This window comes from Canis lupus, chromosome 1, assembly GCF_003254725.2.
Source record: "Canis lupus dingo isolate Sandy chromosome 1, ASM325472v2, whole genome shotgun sequence".
Taxonomy (NCBI): domain Eukaryota; kingdom Metazoa; phylum Chordata; class Mammalia; order Carnivora; family Canidae; genus Canis; species Canis lupus.
In genome coordinates this window covers 116,440,526-116,460,197 of record NC_064243.1, presented here as the reverse complement: position 1 = coordinate 116,460,197, position 19,672 = coordinate 116,440,526, and the positions used below count along the sequence as shown (strand labels likewise).

Below are 19,672 nucleotides of genomic sequence, written 5' to 3'. Positions count from 1 at the left end.
CAAGTGAGTAAGTGTTGGTTTCAAAACTTCAAGGTCTTCCTTTTTTGCTCCTCTCCTTTCTAACCAGTGTTCTTATGCTTATTCAATACATCATTTTTCATTTCCCATATGCTCAGACTTTTGCCAGGGGAAGAGAACAGAAATAGTATTCTTTTGAGGGAAATATTGATGATTCTCTTGTCAGAACTTTGGTTTGATGAGGTGATTTAACAAATATTTTTGAGTACCTACTATGTGACAAGCATACTTCTAGGTAACTATGAATAAATTGGTGGGGGAAAAAAATCAGACACATACAAATCATCCCTTTTAGAACTTAACTTGTAGTGAGAGAGACAAAAATAACTTAAGTACTACCAGACTTAAGAATTTTTTAAAAGATTCTATTTATTTATTTGAGAGAGTGAGGGAACACAAGTGGGGGTTAGAGGGAGAGAGGGGGAGGAAGAAGCAGATTCCCTGTCTAGCAGGGAGCCTGACATGGGCTCGATCCTCAGGACCCTGAGATCATGAGCTGAAGACAGACGCTTTAACTGAGTGAGCCACCGTGGCACCCCAAGACTTAAGATTTAAGACACAGATACATACACACACACATATATGAACAAATGAACAAAACAATTACAAGATAAAGCTAAGACCAAAAAACAAATCTATGTCCTATCAATAAATGTATATGAATTTTAACTCACAAAAGAAAAAGGCTTTTAGGTTGAGTCTCAAAGGAAAACTCAACTCTTTGCACTCAGAGACTCTGAGATACTTAAGTGACTCAGAAAGTTTAATGAAAGGATGGATAAATTATGCCAGACAAATGGAAACTAAAAACAGACAAAAATTCAGGCCACATAACACCATTAAACATGGCAAAGGGTAGTATGTAATTCTAAGGCATACATTTCAAAATGAAGATAACATAGTTGTAAATACACATATATCAAATATTATAGCATCAAATTTCCTTGAGCAAATAGGAAAGCAGATAGAAGAAGGAAGTAGTAGAGGACACTAATTAACCCTTTCAGTCAAAGTCAAGCCAAGTAGACAAATTTAGTAAGGATGAAACACTCCATCAAATCTACCTAATTGATATATATTCAATTCTGTATCCTAGTAATAACAAATATATGTACTTTTCAAGTGTCCATAGACCAATCAGGAAAAATGACATAATATTAGGCTATAATAAGGTCCAAGTAACAAGAAATGATATACCATATTCTCTGAACACAATGAAATATAGCTAGGATTTAATAACAAAATCAGGATCCCTGGGTGGCTCAGCAGTTTAGCGCTTGCCTTTGGCCCAGAGCGTGATCCTGAAGTCCCAGGATCAAGTCCCACATCGGGCTCCCTCCATGGAGCCCTCTGCCTGTGTCTTTGCCTCTCTCTCTCTCTCTCTCTCTGTCTCTCATGAATAAATAAATAAAATCTTTTAAAAAAATCAGAAAAATAAAGTTACTCTTACCAACAATTTATAAAATCTGTCTCAATTCCTGGATCAAAGATGAAATACAATCCAAAAGTAAAGAATTTGGGGGCAGCCCTGGTGGCGCAGCGGTTTAGTGCCGCCTGCAGCCCGGGGTGTGATCTTGGAGACCCGGGATCAAGTCCCACATCAGGCTTCCTGCGTGGAGCCTGCTTCTCCCTCTGCCTGTGTTTCTGCCTCTCTCTCTCTCTGAATAAATAAATAAATCTTAAAAAAAAAAAAAAAGTAAAGAATTTTGGGATCCCTGGGTGGCTTAGGGGTTTAGCGCCTGCCTTTGGCCCAGGGCATGATCCTGGGGTCCCAGGATTGAGTTCCATATCGAGCTCCCTGCATGGAGCCTGCTTCTCCCTCTGCTTGTGTCTCTGCCTTTCTCTCTTTCTCTGTGTCTCTCATGAATAAATAAATAAAATCTTAAAAAAAATAAAAATAAAAAAATAAAAGTAAAGAATTTCTGGTACTCTGTGATAACACTACATTTTGGAACCCATGGGATTTAGTTAAAGTAAGACTTTAAGGGCAAAGTTACAGTTTTAATGCTTCTAATAAAATAATGAAAATATATAAATTGAAAAGAAGTAGAAGGAATTATGGAAGGAATTTATAAAGATAAAAATTTTATGTGTTAGAAAACAGGAAAAACTTACAATCAATGAGATAATAATACAAATCTTAAATTAGGAAAGAAAGAGAAAGCATAATATAAAAATTTAAAAAGCAGAAAATCCACAGAAACAAAGGAATTAAAAAGAATCTGGAAAAAGTACATTATTGGATTATTTGCAAATACATTTTATTTATCCACATATATACCATTTTTAATTGCTCTTGCTTCTTGAGATCTGAATTTCTATTTGGTGTCATTTCTTTTTAACTTGAAGATCTTCCTTCTGCATCTACAGTTTGCGTCTTCTCATGATAAATACTCTCAGCTTTCTTTATTTGAAAATGTCTTTATTCCACCTTAATTTATAAAATAAGTCAGGAAATGCATCCTCTTCTCTTTTCTGGAAGAATTTACTGAATTGTATTATTTCTTCCTCTATTGTCTGATAGAATTCAACAACAAAGGCATCTGTAGTAAGCAGAATAATGACCCCCAGAGATGTCTACATGCTAATCCTGGAACCTGTGAATATGGTGCCTTATGTGGCAAAAGGGAATTTGCAGATGTTATTAAGTTAATGATTTTGAGGTAGGGAGATTATTTTTGATTATCTGAAGAATCAGGATCAGAGGGAGATGTGAGAATGGAATGTGCATACTCCTGTTAGTGAAATGAAATGTTACTGGCTTTGAAAATGGAGGAAGGGGGCAGCCCCGGTGGCCCAGCAGTTTAGCGCGGCCTTCAGCCTAGGGCATGATCCTGGAGACCCAGAATCGAGTCCCACGTTGGGCTCCCTGCATGGAGCTTGCTTCTCCCTCTGCCCTTTCTCTCTCTCTCTCTCTGTCATGAATAAATAAATAAAATCTTAAAAAAAAAAAAAAAGGAAAATGGAGGAAGGGGGCCATGAACCATGTAAGAGGCCTCTAGAAGCTAGAAAATGCAAGAAAATAGACTCTTTCCTAAAGCCACCAGAAAGGTACACAGCCCTGCTGACATCTTGATTTAGTCTAGTGAAACCCTTGTTGGACTTCTAACATATATATCTGTCAGATAATAAATTTGTTGTTTTAAGTTACTATATTTGTTACAGCAGCAGTAGTAAGTAAATGCACCATCTGAATTTGGAGTTTTCTTCATGGGGAGGCTTTAATTTCTTTAATTGATCTAGGGCTTTTGGGGGTTTCATTTCTTTTTGAATCAGTTTAGTAATTTGTGTCTTTCAAGAAATTCATTTATTTCCATTTAGATGTCAAATTTATTAGCATAAAGTTGTTTATAATATTCCCTTATTATCCTTTTAATGCCTGTCAGATCTATAGTAATGCCCTCTTCTTAATTCCTGATGTCAATAATTTATGTCTTTTTTCTTGATTGTATATGTATTCTAAAATACATTAGTATTTTATTGGTGTTTTCAAAGACTAGCTTTTAGTTTTATTAATTTTTCTCTACAGTTTGCCTTTGCCTTGATTGTTATTTCATTAATTACTGATCTGATTCTTTCCTTTTTAATGTGTATTTTGGGTTTAATTTTCTCTTCTTTTTTGAGTTCAAATTCCCTTTTTTCTTTTACCCGTGCGCTATTTTGAAGAGTGTTCTTTAACTTAAAAATTTAGGGGGACTTTTTCAGATCCTTCTGAGAATTCATTTTTAACTTAATTCATAATTTAATTCTGTTGTGGTCAGAGAACATACTCTGTGATATCAGTCCTTTTAAATTTATTGAAACTTATGACCTGAAATGTGCACTATCTTGGTGACTGCTCAATGTGCATTTGAAAGAAAAAGGGTGGGGATCCCTGGGTGGCGCAGCGCTTTGGCGCCTGCCTTTGGCCCAGGGCGTGATCCTGGAGACCCGGGATCGAATCCCATGTCGGGCTCCCGGTGCATGGAGCCTGCTTCTCCCTCTGCCTGTGTCTCTGCCTCTCTCTCTCTCTCTCTCTGTGACTATCATAAATAAATAAAAATTAAAAAAAAAAAAGTTGAAAGAAAAAGGGTGTTATACTATTGTTGGATAGAGTGATTATCAGTTAGGTTAAGTGTTTCGTAAGAGTGCTCAACTCTTCTGTATCTTTTTTTTTTTTGGTCACTTAGTCTATCAATTACTGAGAGAGGACTGTTGAAGATTATAGATACAGCTGTCGATTTGTTACAGTTCTGTCAGTTTTGATAGCTGTTTCCATAGTGTAGCAGTTATCACGTTCGCCACACAATTCTGTCAGTTTTGCTTTATGTGTCTTGAAATCCTGTTAGTAGATGCATGTATATTTAGGATTACTATGTCCTTGTTTTCCTTAAGTTTGTTTGGTTATTTATTTATTTTTAATGATCTCTACACCCTGTGTGAGGCTTGAACTCACAACCTGAAATCAAGAATTGCATGCTAAAAAAAAAAAAAAAAAAAAAAAGTTGAATGGTTTTCCAACTGAGCCAGCCAGGTACTCCAAGATTCCTATATCTTCTTGCTGAATTGACACTCCTTTATTATGAAATGTCCTTTTGGTAATATTCTTTTTTTTTTTCTTTGCATTCTATTTATTAATATAACTGCTTCAGCTTTCTTTTATTGTTACTTTGTGGCATATCTTTTTCCATCTTTTATTTTAACTTATTTTAAGTGTATCTCATATAACAGCATATAGTTCAGTCCTATTTTTTTTTTTTTTAAGATTTTATTTATTCATGAGAGACACAGAGAGAGAGGCAGAGACACAGGCAGAAGGAGAAGCAGGCTCCATGCAGGGAGCCCAATGTGGGACTCGATCCCGAGTCCCCAGGATCATGCCCTGGGCCAAAGGCAGAAGCTCGACCTCTGAGCCACCGGCTGCCCTCAGTTCTATTTTTTTATCTAATCTGATAATCTCTGCCTTTGAGTATCTAAATCAGGAGTTAGCAATCTGTGGCATGCTGGCCAAATCCAGCCCACAGCCTCAAGCTAAGAATGATTTTGCATTGCTGAAAGGTTACAAATAAAGAATAATATGTGATAGGGACTGTATATGATTCATAGAGCCTAAAATGTTTACTGTCTGAATCTTTTCAGAAAGTTTGCTGACTTCTCCATGGACTGTTTATATTGAATGTAATTATTAGATTTTAATCTATTACCTTGTCATCTATTCTTCCTTTTCCCCCCTATTTTCCTGCCTTCTCTTGGACAAGTTTTATATTTTTTTAGTATTCCATGTATCTTCACTGCTTTTTAGAATTCCATTTATCTCCATTATAGGATTATTAGCTATACTATTTTTACTGTTTTATTGTTTTTGGGGTTGTTCTAAGATTTCCAATATGCTTTTAAAAGAGTTTATTACAGTCTTCCAGTAATTATGCAATTTCACAAATAATGCTAAAATCTTACAGCTAGATACTTCCATTTTCCCTTTACATCTTTTTTCTATTGTTGTCATATATTTTATTTCTACATGCATTAAAACCACAAAGCTTTTTCTTCTTTAAATGATTAGTTATCTTTTAAAGAAATTATTAAATGAAAATATCTTTATTTACCTCCAAATTTATTTATTTATAGTACTCTTCATTCCTCTGTGGTTAGAAGTTTTTGCCTAGTATCAATTTTTTGTCCCCCTAAAGAACTTGCTTTAACTTTTTTTTTGCTTTAACCTTTTTTTGTAGCCCAAGTCTTTTGGTGAAGAATCCTCACAGCTTTTGTTTCTCTTGAAAGACAAAACAAAACAAAAAACAGACCCAAAGCTTTATTTCCCCATAATTCTGAAAGATTTTAGTTGGGTATAGAATTATAGACTGACAGCTTTCTTTCAGATTTTAAAGAAACTGTTTTGTTGTCCTGCCTCCATTGTTATTAATGGGGAGTAATCTCTGATTCTCATTGTTGTTTCCCTCTGTATAATGTGCCTTTTGTGGGGAAGAGAATCTGGTTGCTTTTAAGATTTTTTTTTCCTTATAGTTGGTCTTCAGCAGGTTGGTTATAATGATTATAAGTATAGTATTCTTTGTTTTTAACGTTTTATTTATGTAAGTAATCTCTACACACAGTGTGGGGTTTGAACTCATAACTCTTGAGATTAAGAGTCCCACGTTTTTCCAAGTGAGCCAGCCAGGTGCCCCTAGCCTTCTGTTTTTATGTTACTTGGGTAACATAGTTCATTGAACTTCATGAATCTGTGGGTTTGTTTGTTTGTTTTTTTTTTAATGAAATTTGGAAAATATTTTGCTCAATGACTCTAAGAATTTTTTTTTAAAAGATTTTATTTATTTATTCATTGAGACACACACAGAGAGAGAGGCAGAGACACAGACAGAGGGAGAAGCGGACTCCATGCAGGGAGCCCGACATGGGACTTGATCCTGGGTCTCCAGGATCACACCCCAGGCTGCAGGTGGCGCTAAACTGCTGCGCCACCAGGGCTGCCCTCTAAGTAATTTTTTTGCCTTGTTTTTCTCTTCTGACTCTCCAATTACATGTATGTTGGACTGATAATGTCTCATAGATCATTATGGCTCTGTTTACCTTTTTTTTTCTCCAGTCTTTTTTCTCTCTGGACCCTCAGTGGGTGATTCCTGTTGACTTGTCCTGTACTGATCTTTTCTTCTATTGTGTTAATCTGCTGTAGATCCTTCTAGTGAATTTTTTATTTCTTGATTTCATGATTTGCCTTTGATTATTTTTTAAAGTACCTAAATTTCTCAAATCTTTGCCTGCTAATTTCAACACCTGAATCATTTGTTGGTGTTTCTAGTAAGTGAGTTTCTCTCATCTTTTTTTTTTTTTTTTTTGCATTTCTAATAATCTTTTACTAGTAATTATTTCTAATAATTTTAATTGTATACTCAACATTATATATTATATTTTGTTAACTATGACTCTGGATCTTGTTAATCTCTTCTTAGAGAAGAAGTTAGCTCTACTCGATAATTCATATAATTATACATAATATAAAGTATGGCACTTAAAACATCATGGTACTGGTATATAAATAGATCAAGGGAACGGAATTGAAAAATTTAGAAATATACCTTCATATGATAATTTAACATTGATAAAAGTGGTATCTTAAAAGAGCAGGCTAAAGATAGACTTTTTTTATTGAGATAATTGGCATGTAACATTGTTAGTTTTGGGTGCACAAAATAGTGGTTTAGTATATGTTACAAAATGATCACCACATTAAGTCTAGTTAATATCCATTATCACATATAGTTACAAGGTTTCTTTCTTGTGATGAAAACTTTCCAGATCTAGTCTTTTAGCAATTTTTGAATATACAATACAGTATTAATAGCTATAGTCACCACATTGTATGTTGTGTATCCCCAGGGCTTATTAATTTTATAACTGGAGGATTATACCTTTTGACCAGCTTCATCCATTTCACCACCACCTCCCCTGCCTCTGACAACCAACAATATGTTCTCTGTATCTATGAGTTTGATTTTTATTTTCTGTTTTTAGATATCACATACAAGTGAGATCATATGGTATTTGTCTTTCTCAGTCTGACTTATTTCACTTATTATAATGCCATCAGAGTCCATCCAAATTGTTGGAAATGGTAGGATTTCCTTTTTTTAAAAGGTTTTATTTATTTTTATTTATTTAAGAGACAGAGCATGAGCAGGGGGAGGGGCACAAGGAAAGGGAGAAAGACAAGCAGACTCCCCACTGAGTGAGGAGACCAATGCAGGGCTTGATCCCAGGATCCTGAGATCATGACATGAGCCAAAGGCAGATTCTTAACTGACTGAGTCACCCAGGTACCCCCCCCCCCCCACCTTTTAAGTAGGCTTTACATCCAGTGTGGAGCCCAATGCAGGGTTTGAATTCAGGCCCCTGAGATCAACACCTAAGCTGGGATCAAGAGTCAGACACTTAGCTGACTTAGCCATCCATGTGCCCCTCCTTTATTTTTTTTTATTAATGGCTGAATAGTATTCCTGTATATGTGTGTGTGTATCACATTTTCTGTATCTGTTCATCCATTGGAGGATACTTAATTTGTGTCTATGTGTTGCCTATTTTAAATGATGCCTCAGTGAACATGGAGGTCCCAATATATTTCCAAATAGATATTTTAATTTCTTTTGATTAAATGCCCAGAAGTGGAATAGCTGGATCACATGGTAGTTCTGTTTTTGTTTTGTTTTTTTGAGGAAGTTTCATACTATTTTCTGTAGTAAGTTCACCAATTTGTATTTCTCACTAACAGTGGACAAGAGTTCCCTTTTCACCACATTGTTGCTAACACTTGTTATGTTTTGTGTTTTTGATAATAGCCATTCTAACAGATGTGAGGCAATATCTCATTAGGTTTTAATTTGCATTTCCCTGATGATCAGTGATTTTGAACATGTTTTCATGTACCTGTTTTCCATTTTTATGTCTTTTTTGGAGAAATGTCTACTCTCAGATCCTTTACTTATTTTTAATTCAGATTATTTGGGGGTTTTTTGCTATTGAGTTGTAGGAGTTCTTTATATTTTGGTTATTAAACCCTTATCAGATACATGATTTACAAAAATTTCCTCCATGTAGGTTCCCTTTTATTTTTGTTGATGGTTTCCTTTGCTGTGCAGATTTTTAATTTGATGTAGTCCCATATGTTTATTTTTGCTTTTCTTGCCTTTGCTTTTTTTTTTTTTTTTTTTAATTTTTATTTATTTATGATAGTCACAGAGAGAGAAAGAGAGAGAGGCAGAGGGAGAAGCAGGCTCCATGCACCGGGAGCCTGATGTGGGATTCGATCCCGGGTCTCCAGGATCGCGCCCTGGGCCAAAGGCAGGCACCAAACCGCTGCGCCACCCAGGGATCCCGCCTTTGCTCTTTTGGTATCAAATCCAAAAAGTTATTGCCAAGTATCTTTAGCACTTATGATTTCCTCTAGAAGTTTTGTAATTTCAGAATTTATATTCGTCTTTAATCCATTTTGAGTTTATTTTTATGTATGATATAAGATAGTGGTACAATTTGATTCTTTTCCATGTGGCTGTTCAGTGTTCCCAACATCATTTATTGAAGAGACTCTCCTTTATAGTATATTTTTGGCTCTTTTGTCATAAGTTAATTGACCATGTATGTGTGGGCCCCTATTCTGTTTTTCTGATCTATGTGCCATTTTTATGGCAATATCCTACTGTTTTGATTACTATAGCTTTGTAATGTGGTTTGGAATGAGGACATGTAATGTGTCCAGCTTTGTTTCTTTTTTTTTTTTTTTAAGATTTTTATTTATTTATTCACGAAAGACACACACAGAGAGAGGCAGGAACACAGGCAGAGGCAGAAGATGGAGTCCTATGTGGGACTCCATCCCAGGTCTCCAGGATCATGCCCTGGGCTGAACGCAGCGCTAAACCGCTGAGACAGCCGGGCCTGCCCACCAGCTTTGTTTCTTTTTCTCAAAATTGCTCTAGCTATTTGAGGTCTTTTTGATGGTTTCATTACAAATTTTAGGATTATTTGTTATATTTCTCTGAAAAATTCCATTGGGATTCAAAGGATTACATTGAATCTGTTGATTGCTTTGAGTAGTATGGACATTTTACCAATGTTAATTCTTCCATTCCTTAAGCATGGAATATCTTTTCATTTTTTGTGTCTTAAGTTTCTTTCATCAGCATATTACAATTTTCGTATACAATTCTTTTCTCTCCTTGGTTAAAGATAGACTATTGATAAATAGTGTTGGATATCTAGGTAGCCATTTTGGAAAAGATAAAGCCCAATCTATATCTCATCTACCATATAGGGTAAACCCCAATTAAATTGAATGATTTAAGTTTTAAAAATGCAATCATAACATTACTGGACTAAAACATGGGAGTACTTCTTCATAACTTTGATGTGAGGAAGGACTTTCTAACTAGGACTCAAAATTGTAGGAACTAAAGAGAAAGTATTTAATGATTTGATTATATAAAAATAAAAAGCTTCTGCATGACAAGAAACTAGTAAGCAAAGTCAGAAGAGAAATGTCGAAATGTAGAAAGTATTTCAATTCATATAGAGGCACTGAACTTATCAGATTTATAAAGACTAAGAAATTTAAGAAGGAGACTGATGGCCCAGTAGGAAAAGAGTCAAGGTACCTGAACAGAAATTTCTAAGAAAAATAAATATAAAAGACCCTAAAAAAGAATAATACTCAACTCATAATTCAGGAAATACCAATTAAAATTCTGACATATGATTTCTTTATCATATTAAATTGATAGAAACAAAATGTTTTAACAAAATGCCTTAGGGGATCCCTGGGTGGCCCAGTGGTTTAGCGCCTGCCTTCAGCCCAGGGCGCGATCCTGGAGTCCTGGGATCGAGTCCCACATCGAGCTCCCTGCGTGGAGCCTGCTTCTCCCTCTGCCTGTGTCTCTGCCTCTCTCTCTCTCTCTCAAATAAATACATACATACATACATACATACATAAATAAATAAGTAAAATCTTTTTAAAAAATGCTTTGCTGCCTTGGCTGTGAGGAAATGGATACTCTCATATATTGCTGCACCTGACAAAATGGTCCAGTTGCTGTAGAGGGCAGCTTGACACCATCTACTAAAATGACCAATGCATTTTCCATTCTGACCTAACAATCTGATTTCTGAGACTTTCTATTACAGATATGCCTTTATGTATACAAAATAACGTATTTACAAGAGTATTCATTGCACCATTGTTTGTTAGAGCAGAAGATTGTAAACAACCAAGTGTCTGTGTATAGACATCTAGTTAAATAAGCTATGATAAATTTTTAAAAATTTTTTAAAATTATTTTTAAAAAATAATATGTACCTATAGAAAAATAAGGAAACCATTAATCTTAGAATTTAAAAATCAAATACAGAACAGTGTATATATTATAGTATGTTATCTTTTGTATAAAGGTTTTTTTTTTTTTTTGTATAAAGGTTTTTTTTTTAATTTTTATTTATTTATGATAGTCACACAGAGAGAGAGAGAGAGGGAGAGAGAGGCAGAGACACAGGCAGAGGGAGAAGCAGGCTCCATGCACCGGGACCCCGACATGGGACTCGATCCCGGGTCTCCAGGATCGCGCCCTGGGCCAAAGGCAGGCGCTAAACCGCTGCACCACCCAGGGATCCCTTGTATAAGGGTTTTAAAAAATAATACGTATGTGTATTTGTATTTGCTTAAAAACATTGCAAAGCCATACAAAGGAACTTATAAAATTGCTTATCTAAAACAGGTGAGGAGGTGGGAGACAAAATGGAAAGGACAAAGGTAGCAGTAAGACATCTGAATGTTTCTCTTTTTTGTTCTGAGCCATTTAAGAAAGGAAAATAAAATATAAAAATAAAAAATTGTCATTAAGGTTAGTGATTTTCTCTAGTCCTATTTGGCTACATAGATACTGTAATAGAGGAGGAAGAGAGATTTATCTAAGATTCAAGCTTTCCTAAGCAAGTGTGAAAAGGAAGTTCACATTAGGAGCCATTATGAAGTTGGATGATTAGTTGATACAGAGTTTAAATTGGGAGAAGAGGTATGAATGTGGTAAGTGACAATGTAAAAGTGACCAGAGAAGGATATTTTGGAGATGTTGAAGTTACTATTGATGACAAGGTATAGGGTAGTGATATAAAGAGTGAACTGGAGTGAAAGACATATCATCACTGACAATTAAGATAGAAGTCATATTGGAGATAGTGGCACTGAGCCAGGAGCTAAAATTCCTGAGGGGGAAAAATCTGGATGTTACTACATCACTGCAGTAGGTAAAGATAATCACGTATAGTCTGATGAAATGATGACATTAGATTTTAGATAAGAAGGGACAGTTGTTGGCACCTGCAATGAGAAGAGAGGACACAATGAAATTGCGGACAGAGTAAGGTTATAGGAGAAAAACCAGCCATCCAGTTGAGATGTCCTCACAGGAAATGGTGTTGTTAGGGAAAAATGGGTAATTGAATCATACACGGGAAATCTTTGAACTTTTCCACAATTTTAATCTTTCTAAATAGACGTTTTGGGAATTGATGTAGGGTATTCTCACTGGGTGGAGAGGCATTTTTATAATCGCTTCAGAAGTCACATAGTCATTTCTGCTATACTTTATAAGTTGGGTAAGTCACAACTGTTTTCCCAAGATCAGGTTCAAGGGCAGAGGACATAGACCTTACAACAATGGTATGAGAGCATGTCAAGGTTACACTGAAGAAGAAAATATGGGATGGGAGTTGTTCTATCTATCCTTGGAAAATACAATCTGCACTGGATATTGACTAAATAATTTGCATGAGAAGTAAAAATGCATATGATGAAGAAAAATCTTTGAGTCCTTTTTCTCAAGACGGAGGTTTTCATAAGACATTCTGGAAACATTAAAAAAATTTCCAACTAGTTAATTGGGAGCCTCTACTTAATTTTTTAAATTTCTAGATGACTGATTAACAGTTTTCCGTCCTATGCCAGAGGATGTGTCTGCAAAAATTGAATTTTTAAAAAAGATTTTATTTATTTATTCATGAGAAACACAGAGAGGAGAGAGAGAAAGAGGCAGAGACAGGCAGAGGGAGAAGCAGGCTCCATGCAGGGAGCCCGATGTGGGACTCAATCCCGGGTCTCCAGGATCACGCCCTCGGCCGAAGGCAGCGCTAAACTGCTGAGCCACCCGGGCTGCCCCAAAAATTGAATTTTTGAGAGCATGTAGGCACTCTGCTTCATTTCCATTAAATTGCTTTTAGTCACAAGCTTCCAACCTTTGCCTGTATACTCACTATATACTATATATACTATCCTTTTCCTGCATGCTTTCTTTTAGCACCTCTTCTTCCTTTTGAAAAATATTCTTATAATTTCAAAAATAGTACTGTGATTTATCATTTTAGGGGTTGGTGATGTTCAAAGATGTGGCTATAGATGTCTCTCAGGAAGAATGGGAATGCTTGAACCCTACGCAGAGGAATTTGTACAAAGATGTGATGCTGGAGAACTATAGCAACTTGGTTTCACTGGGTAAAGTTATCTGCCTCGTATAGTTTGGAATCTGTTTCTTTGAATTTCTGCTTTCTTTACCATGAATTTTAGGACTGCCTTTCAAATAACTAGATGAGTTTTTCTTTGTGTAGAAATGAGCACACCTAGATGGGGGTGCATTTTCATTTTCCCTATTTTTTTTTAAGATTTTATTTATTTATTCATGAGAGACAGAGAGAGAGAGGCAGAGACACAGGCAGAGGGAGAAGCAGGCTCCATACAGGGAGCCTGACGTGGGACTTGACCCCGGGTCTCCAGGATCACGCCCTGGGCTGAAGGCAGCACTAACACTGAGCCACCAGGGCTGCCCACCTCTGGTCCTTATCATTGATGTTCTTTCTTGAAGATTAAAGAACAGAACTGGAATTCCCTGCCATGAAAGCTTATGCTTAATAACTTAATTATTTAATACTAATGTTAATTTTTAAGTTATCAGTTAGTTAATGATGAAAGAAACCACTTTATCTTTTGTTTCATTTGTGCTCTGCTAAACCTGCAGGTGCACTAGTGTAGGTTCAAACTAAACACGTGGATCCTGGGTGTGAAACTTTTTAGCTTTCCCAATGTAATGATGGCCTGGATCAAGAAATATCACTATTTAGTGCTCAAATGAACACTATTCTATTTCCTATAACAAATGTGCTCTTTTAAACAATTTGAGAGTTACATTCTAAGAACTTTTCATTTAACATTGAAAAATTTCTGAAATAGGGATCCCTGGGTGGTGCAGCGGTTTGGCGCCTGCCTTTGGCCCAGGGCGCGATCCTGGAGACCCGGGATCGAATCCCACATCGGGCTCCCGGTGCATGGAGCCTACTTCTCCCTCTGCCTGTGTCTCTGCCTCTCTCTCTCTCTCACTATCATAAATAAATAAAAGTTTAAAAAAAAAAAGAAAAATATCTGAAATAAGTATACTCAGGAAGTTGTTTTTTCCTTATAGCAAAGTAGGGACAGAAAACTTATCTGATTTAAATAGTATTTTATAACCTATTTATTTGCTTTGTTTTTTATCATGAATTTACCTAAATATGAGTGTTTAATTTTTTTTTCTTCTTTAGATTTTATCAAATACCATTTTGTGCTGTAGTTTATTATTTTATCAATTCTGAATCACAGCATTTGGGTACTTTGATTTCCACTTGTCTCCATTTCTTTTCCTACAACCAGGACTTTCTATATCTAAGCCAGCTGTGATCTCTTCATTAGAGCAAGGGAAGGAGCCCTGGATGGTTGAGAGGGAAGTGACAGGAGGATGGTGCACAGGTGAGTGAGTAATGATCAGGAAGCAGGAAGCTATTTCAAGGAGTAGGCCAATTGGCCAGAATGTTGAGCAGTAAGGCTATTTTAGACAAATGAGGGAAAACCTAATTTCAAAACTAATTACCTATAATCAAACATAAAGACAGACATATAGATTAGAGGAATAGAATAAAGGCGCCTAAATGACTCAGTCAGTTAAATGTCTGACTCTTGATTTCAGCTCAGGTCATGATCTCAGGGTTGTGAGATCAAGCCCCATATGGAGCTCCATGCTCAGCATGACATGTGATTGAGATTCTTTCTCTCTTTCTCTCCCTCTGCCCTTCCCCTCACTTGCATACTCTTTCTCTCTCTAAATAAATAAATAAAATCTTAAGAAAAAAAGTGGAATAGAGTAGAAAGTCTGGAAATAAACCCTCAGATATATGACCAAATGATTTTAGATAAGGGTTCCAAGACCATTCAGTGGGGCAAAGTACTGTATCCTTAACAAATGGTGTAGGGAAAACTGGATATCCATATGTAAAAGAATAAAGTTAGATCCTTACTTATACCATATACAAAAATTAACTCAAAACAGATTAAAGAACTAAATTTAAAACCTAAAACTAGAAGAAAACAGGGAAAAAATATCAGGACATTAGATTTGGCAGTGATTTCTCAGATATGACACCAAGCAAGGTACAGGTAACCAAAGCAAAAATAGACAAATGGGAGTACACTAAACTTAAAATCTTCAATTCATCAAAGGACACAATCAAAAGAGTGTTTATTAATCTTTAAAAAAATTCCCACAAAGTTCTTTACTAGCTGACAGGAATACCTTTTTTTAAGTGTTATAGTAGTAGATCAAGAACATATGTTCTAATGGTGTAGTATAATAGTTGCCAGACTACTCAGATGACCTATTTCATATTGGCTGAGTTTTGGTAGTTTCAGATTTTCAAGGAGTTGGGTCCATTTCTTCTAAGTTTTAGGGGTTATGAACGTAAAGTTATATGCGGTTTCTTATTATCCTTATAATTCATTATATATATATCCATATATATAAAGGATATATACATGTCCTCATAATCCTTACAAATTTTTTCTTGTTATTGAGACTTTCTCTTTCACCCATGAATTATTTAGAAGTGTGTTATTTGGAGATGTCTAGGGATTTTCCTATTGCCTTTCTTTTATTGATTTATAATTTGATTCCATTATGGCCCATGTAAAAGAGGGAACAGTCCACAGTCTTCTCTTATTTTTTACCCAATAACAGTTTCAGAGATTCCCAAGAACATCCTTAGATAATTCACTAAAGGACTCATAGAGCTTACTGTGAAAGCTGTCATCCTTACGGTTATAGTTTATTACAGCAAAAGGATACAGATTAAAATCAGCCAAGAGAAGAAACACATGGGCAGACCCCAGAAGGTTTCCAGACATGGAGCTTCCAGTTGGACTCACCCAGTGGAGTCATGGACAGTGCTAATTTTTCCTATCAACTGTGTGTAACTATATGCATGTAGTATTGCCAAATAAGAAAACTAATCTGAATCTTGGTGTCCAGAACAAAAGTTGGGCTCTGGGTTGGCTTGCCCATGTGGTTGGCCTTTAGTTTCCAGCTTCTCAGGAGGTGAAGCTGACACCTTTGGATTCCTGTCTTTCTGGAGGAGAATTGGTACCATGTGGCTCAAAGTCTATATCATAAATCCCATTGTTAGTTGTGGTCGTAAACAAAGACATTATTTGTGGAGATTTTCTCCCTGGAGATGAAGACAAAGCCAGATCTCTCTTTGGGCAAGCTTAAATTCTTTACTACACATCATACACTGTAATTTTGATTCTTTTATTTCTTTTTCATTTTTCATTTTTTTTAAATTTTGATTCTTCTATATTTAAGATTTGCTTCATGACTTAGAATGTGGTCTGTCTTGGGGAATGTTCATTGTATGCTTGAAAACATTGTGTATTCTGCTGTCGTTGGGTGACATGTTCCATAAATGTTGATTACATCCTATTATTGATAGTCTTGTTCAGTTCTTCTATGTCCTTGCTGATTTTCTGTCTGGTAGTTCTATCAGTTGCTGAAGGTAAGGTATTTGAATCCCCAGGTATAAAAGTGCTTTGTTTCTTTCTCCTTGTAGCTATCCCAGTGTTTGCTTATGTATTTTGAAGTTCTGTCAATGGTGGTTATTAGTTTTCTTTATTCTGAAGTTTATTTTACCTAATATTAATATAGCTATTTCTACTTTCTTTTTTAAATTTCTGCTTTTTTTTTTAAAGATTTTTATTTATTTATTTGTTCATAGAGACAGAGAGAGAGAGAGAGAGAGAGAGAGAGGCAGAGACACAGGCAGAGGGAGAAGCAGGCATCATACAGACAGCCTGATGTAGGACTCAATCCAGGGTCTCCAGGATCACGCCCTGGGCTGCAGGCGGCGCTAAACCGCAGCGCCACCAGGGCTGCCCAATTTCTGCTCTTTTGATTAATGTGTACATGCTATGTATTTTTCCACTCCTGCTTTAAACCCTCTATGTCGTGTTTGAAATGAGATTTTTATAGTCACCATGTTGGACCATGTTATTTGTCCATTGTGCCAATGTCTGTCTTTTAATTGTGATTTATACCATTTACCTCTAAAATAATTATTGAAAAAAATTAGTGATATGTTAAGGCTTCAATGTGCCATTTTGTTATTTTCTTCTGTTTCTTGTTCTTCTGTTTGTTTTTTCTTGCCTACCTGTGGGTTACTTAAACATTATTAGAGTGCCATTTTGATTTATGTTTTTTAATACGTTGCTTTTGTATTTTTATATTTATTGTTTGCTCTAAGTATTAGCATATATGTACATACTTATCACAGCCTGTTGGTTTTTATTTTTTACCACTTCAAGTAAAATGTAGAAACTTTACATCCATTTAGATCGCTTTACTCTCCCCACTTTTTTGGTATATTTGTTTCAAGTATTTCTTCTACATACATTGAAGATCACTACAAGAGATAGTGTTAAAATTTTTGCTTTACCATTAAATAGGACTAAAGAAACTCATGGTGTAAAAGATAGCATCATATGTTTTCTTCTATTTTGTTCATTCTATTATTCTTTCCTATCTGAAGGTCTAAGCCTTCTAATGTTATTTTCTTTGTGTGGGGCGAGCTTCCTTTACCCATGCTTTAAGGGCATGTGTGCAACAATAAATTCTCTTAGTTTTCCTTTGTCCTTTATTTCTGCTTCATTCCTTAAGAACAGTTTCAATGGAGGAGTGGCTGGGTGGTACAGTCAATTGAGTGTTTGACTCTTGGTTTCAGCTCAGATTGATCTTGGGGTTGTGAGATTGAGCCCCACATCAAGCTCCAAGCTCAGCTCAGAGTCTGCTTGAGTTTTTCTCTCCCTCTCCCTCTGCCTCTCCCCCACCCCACGCACTCTCTCCTTCTCTAAAATAAGTAAGTAAATCTTTTAAAAATCAGAATAGTTTCAATGGGTATAGAATTTGAGGTTCACAGTTCTTTTATTTATTTTTTATTTATTTATTTTTTTAGTTCTTTTCTTTTAGAACTTGAAGACTGTTGTGCTGTTTCATTTTGGTCTCCATAGTTTCAAATGAGAAATCCAGTCTTTTGAATTGGTGTTTATCATCAATATATAATGTATGTTTCTATTTAAAAATGTTTTTCTTTGTCTAGTTTTTAGAAATGGGTGTCTTTGTTTTGTTTGTTTGTTTTTGGATTTTTCTTAATAGCTATTTGCTAAGTTTCTTGAATTTATAGATTTGTGTGCAATTTTGGAAGTTCAACTGTTACCTCTTTGAATACTTTTTTCAGCCCCACAGTCTTTTTCCTGTCCTTCTGGGAATTGGATAATATGAATGTTGGATCTTTTGTTATTATCCCACAAGGAATGAGACTATTTTTTTCTTTAAGCCTTCTTATCTTTGTTTTTCAGATTATATAAATTGTCTTTAAGTTCACTGATTTCCAGCTTCTGTTATGTCTACTCTGGCTACCATTTAGCGTGTCTTTTATCACAGCCATTATATTTTTTCAATTCATTTCCTTCTTTTTGATAAGTACTATTTTTTTACGAAATATTCTGTTTTTGTGGACGCCTGGGTGGCTCAGTGGTTGAGCGCCTCCCTTTGGCCCAAGGTGTGATCCTAGAGTCCCAGGACTCCCCTACATGGAGCCTGCTTCTCCATCTGCCTGTGTCTCTGCCCCTTTCTTTGTCTCTCATGAATAAATAAAGTCTTTTTTTTTTTAAAGAAATATTCTGGTTTTTTATTTGTTTAAAGAGTTTGTAATTGTCATTTTTTATGAAGACTACTTTAAAAGCCTTGTCAGCTAGACCTTGGTATTGGTCTTAGTTGATTGTCTTTTCTCCTTTGGATATTGGTTTCCCTTACTCTTGGTATGACAAGTGATTTGTTGTATCCTCAACATTTTCATTTTTATGTGAAGTGAGTTTTGATTCTATTTAAATCGATTTTAGTAGGGAGTCATGCTGTTTGTTTTAGCGTATAGATCTGGTGTACTTTAATAAGTCTTGGTTCTAATGGAAGCTTAGTTTTCAGAGCCCTTTCAATGCTCTTCTGATATGCTTTAAATCTCTAGTACTGCTGGAAGTCCTGCTCAATCTCTGATAGTGTTTTCTGCAAGGACAGAAAGCTTCTGTGGATCCCCAGTGTAGCTATGCTATCTTCTGTGGGATGAGGGAGGCAGAGGTCATTGAGATACATTTAGCTTCACTGAGATCAGAAGGCACTGGTCATGGATTTCCTTATGCCACTGGGCAGAGGTCAGGGAGATGCAAGACTCTATAATGGTTCCTTTCTGGGTGAATTGATCTGTCAGCCAGTGCTCTGGTTGTGAACTGGGGGCTTGAACATCAAAAGACTTCCTCTTGCTGCAGCTACTGATACATCAGTTACAGAATTCTTGCTCCAACTGCAGCTGGCTGATGAAACTGTTACTATGGTCTAGGTTGTGCAGCAGGTACTGGGGATCCCACTAAGTCTGTTGGGCTTCCCTGATCCTGGTCTTTTGGCTGGAGAAAGTAGATTTCTCTTGGCTTGTGTGTGTGCACCTCTAAATGGTTCCAGGTTGCAGGGCTGCTGTCCAGTGCCCATTATGAGGGTATATAAGAAATAAAAAGAAAACCCAGGGGAAAACTTTCTGGAAAGATGGTGGAGTAAGAGTATCCTAAGCTTATCTCATCCCTTAGATACACCTAGATAACACATCAATGTGAATAATTCAGAAAATGACTCGAAGACTGCCAAAACAGTCTAGCTTGCTAACAGCATACCCTGTCCCCATGCTCTCCTATGGACCCTCCTTCAGCAGTTCTTCAGAGTGGCTA

At 36.0% G+C, this 19,672-nt stretch overlaps 1 protein-coding gene across 15 annotated transcripts in view; it reads left to right on the top strand.

The window, feature by feature from the left end:
• ZNF461 (zinc finger protein 461) overlaps window positions 1-19,672 on the top strand; it is a 52,187-nt gene that overhangs the window by 20,515 nt on the left and 12,000 nt on the right. For 11 of the 15 annotated variants that reach the window (XM_035703836.2, XM_025421655.3, XM_025421652.3 and 8 more), the window contains 2 exons: window positions 12,919-13,045; window positions 14,234-14,329. In XM_035703836.2, the coding sequence (XP_035559729.1) occupies window positions 12,919-13,045; window positions 14,234-14,329 (223 nt within the window). Of the gene's footprint in view, window positions 1-12,897; window positions 13,046-14,233; window positions 14,330-19,672 lie in introns of all 15 variants that reach the window. The other 4 variants (XM_035703855.2, XM_025421656.3, XM_035703857.2 and 1 more) reach the window with 2 other exon arrangements.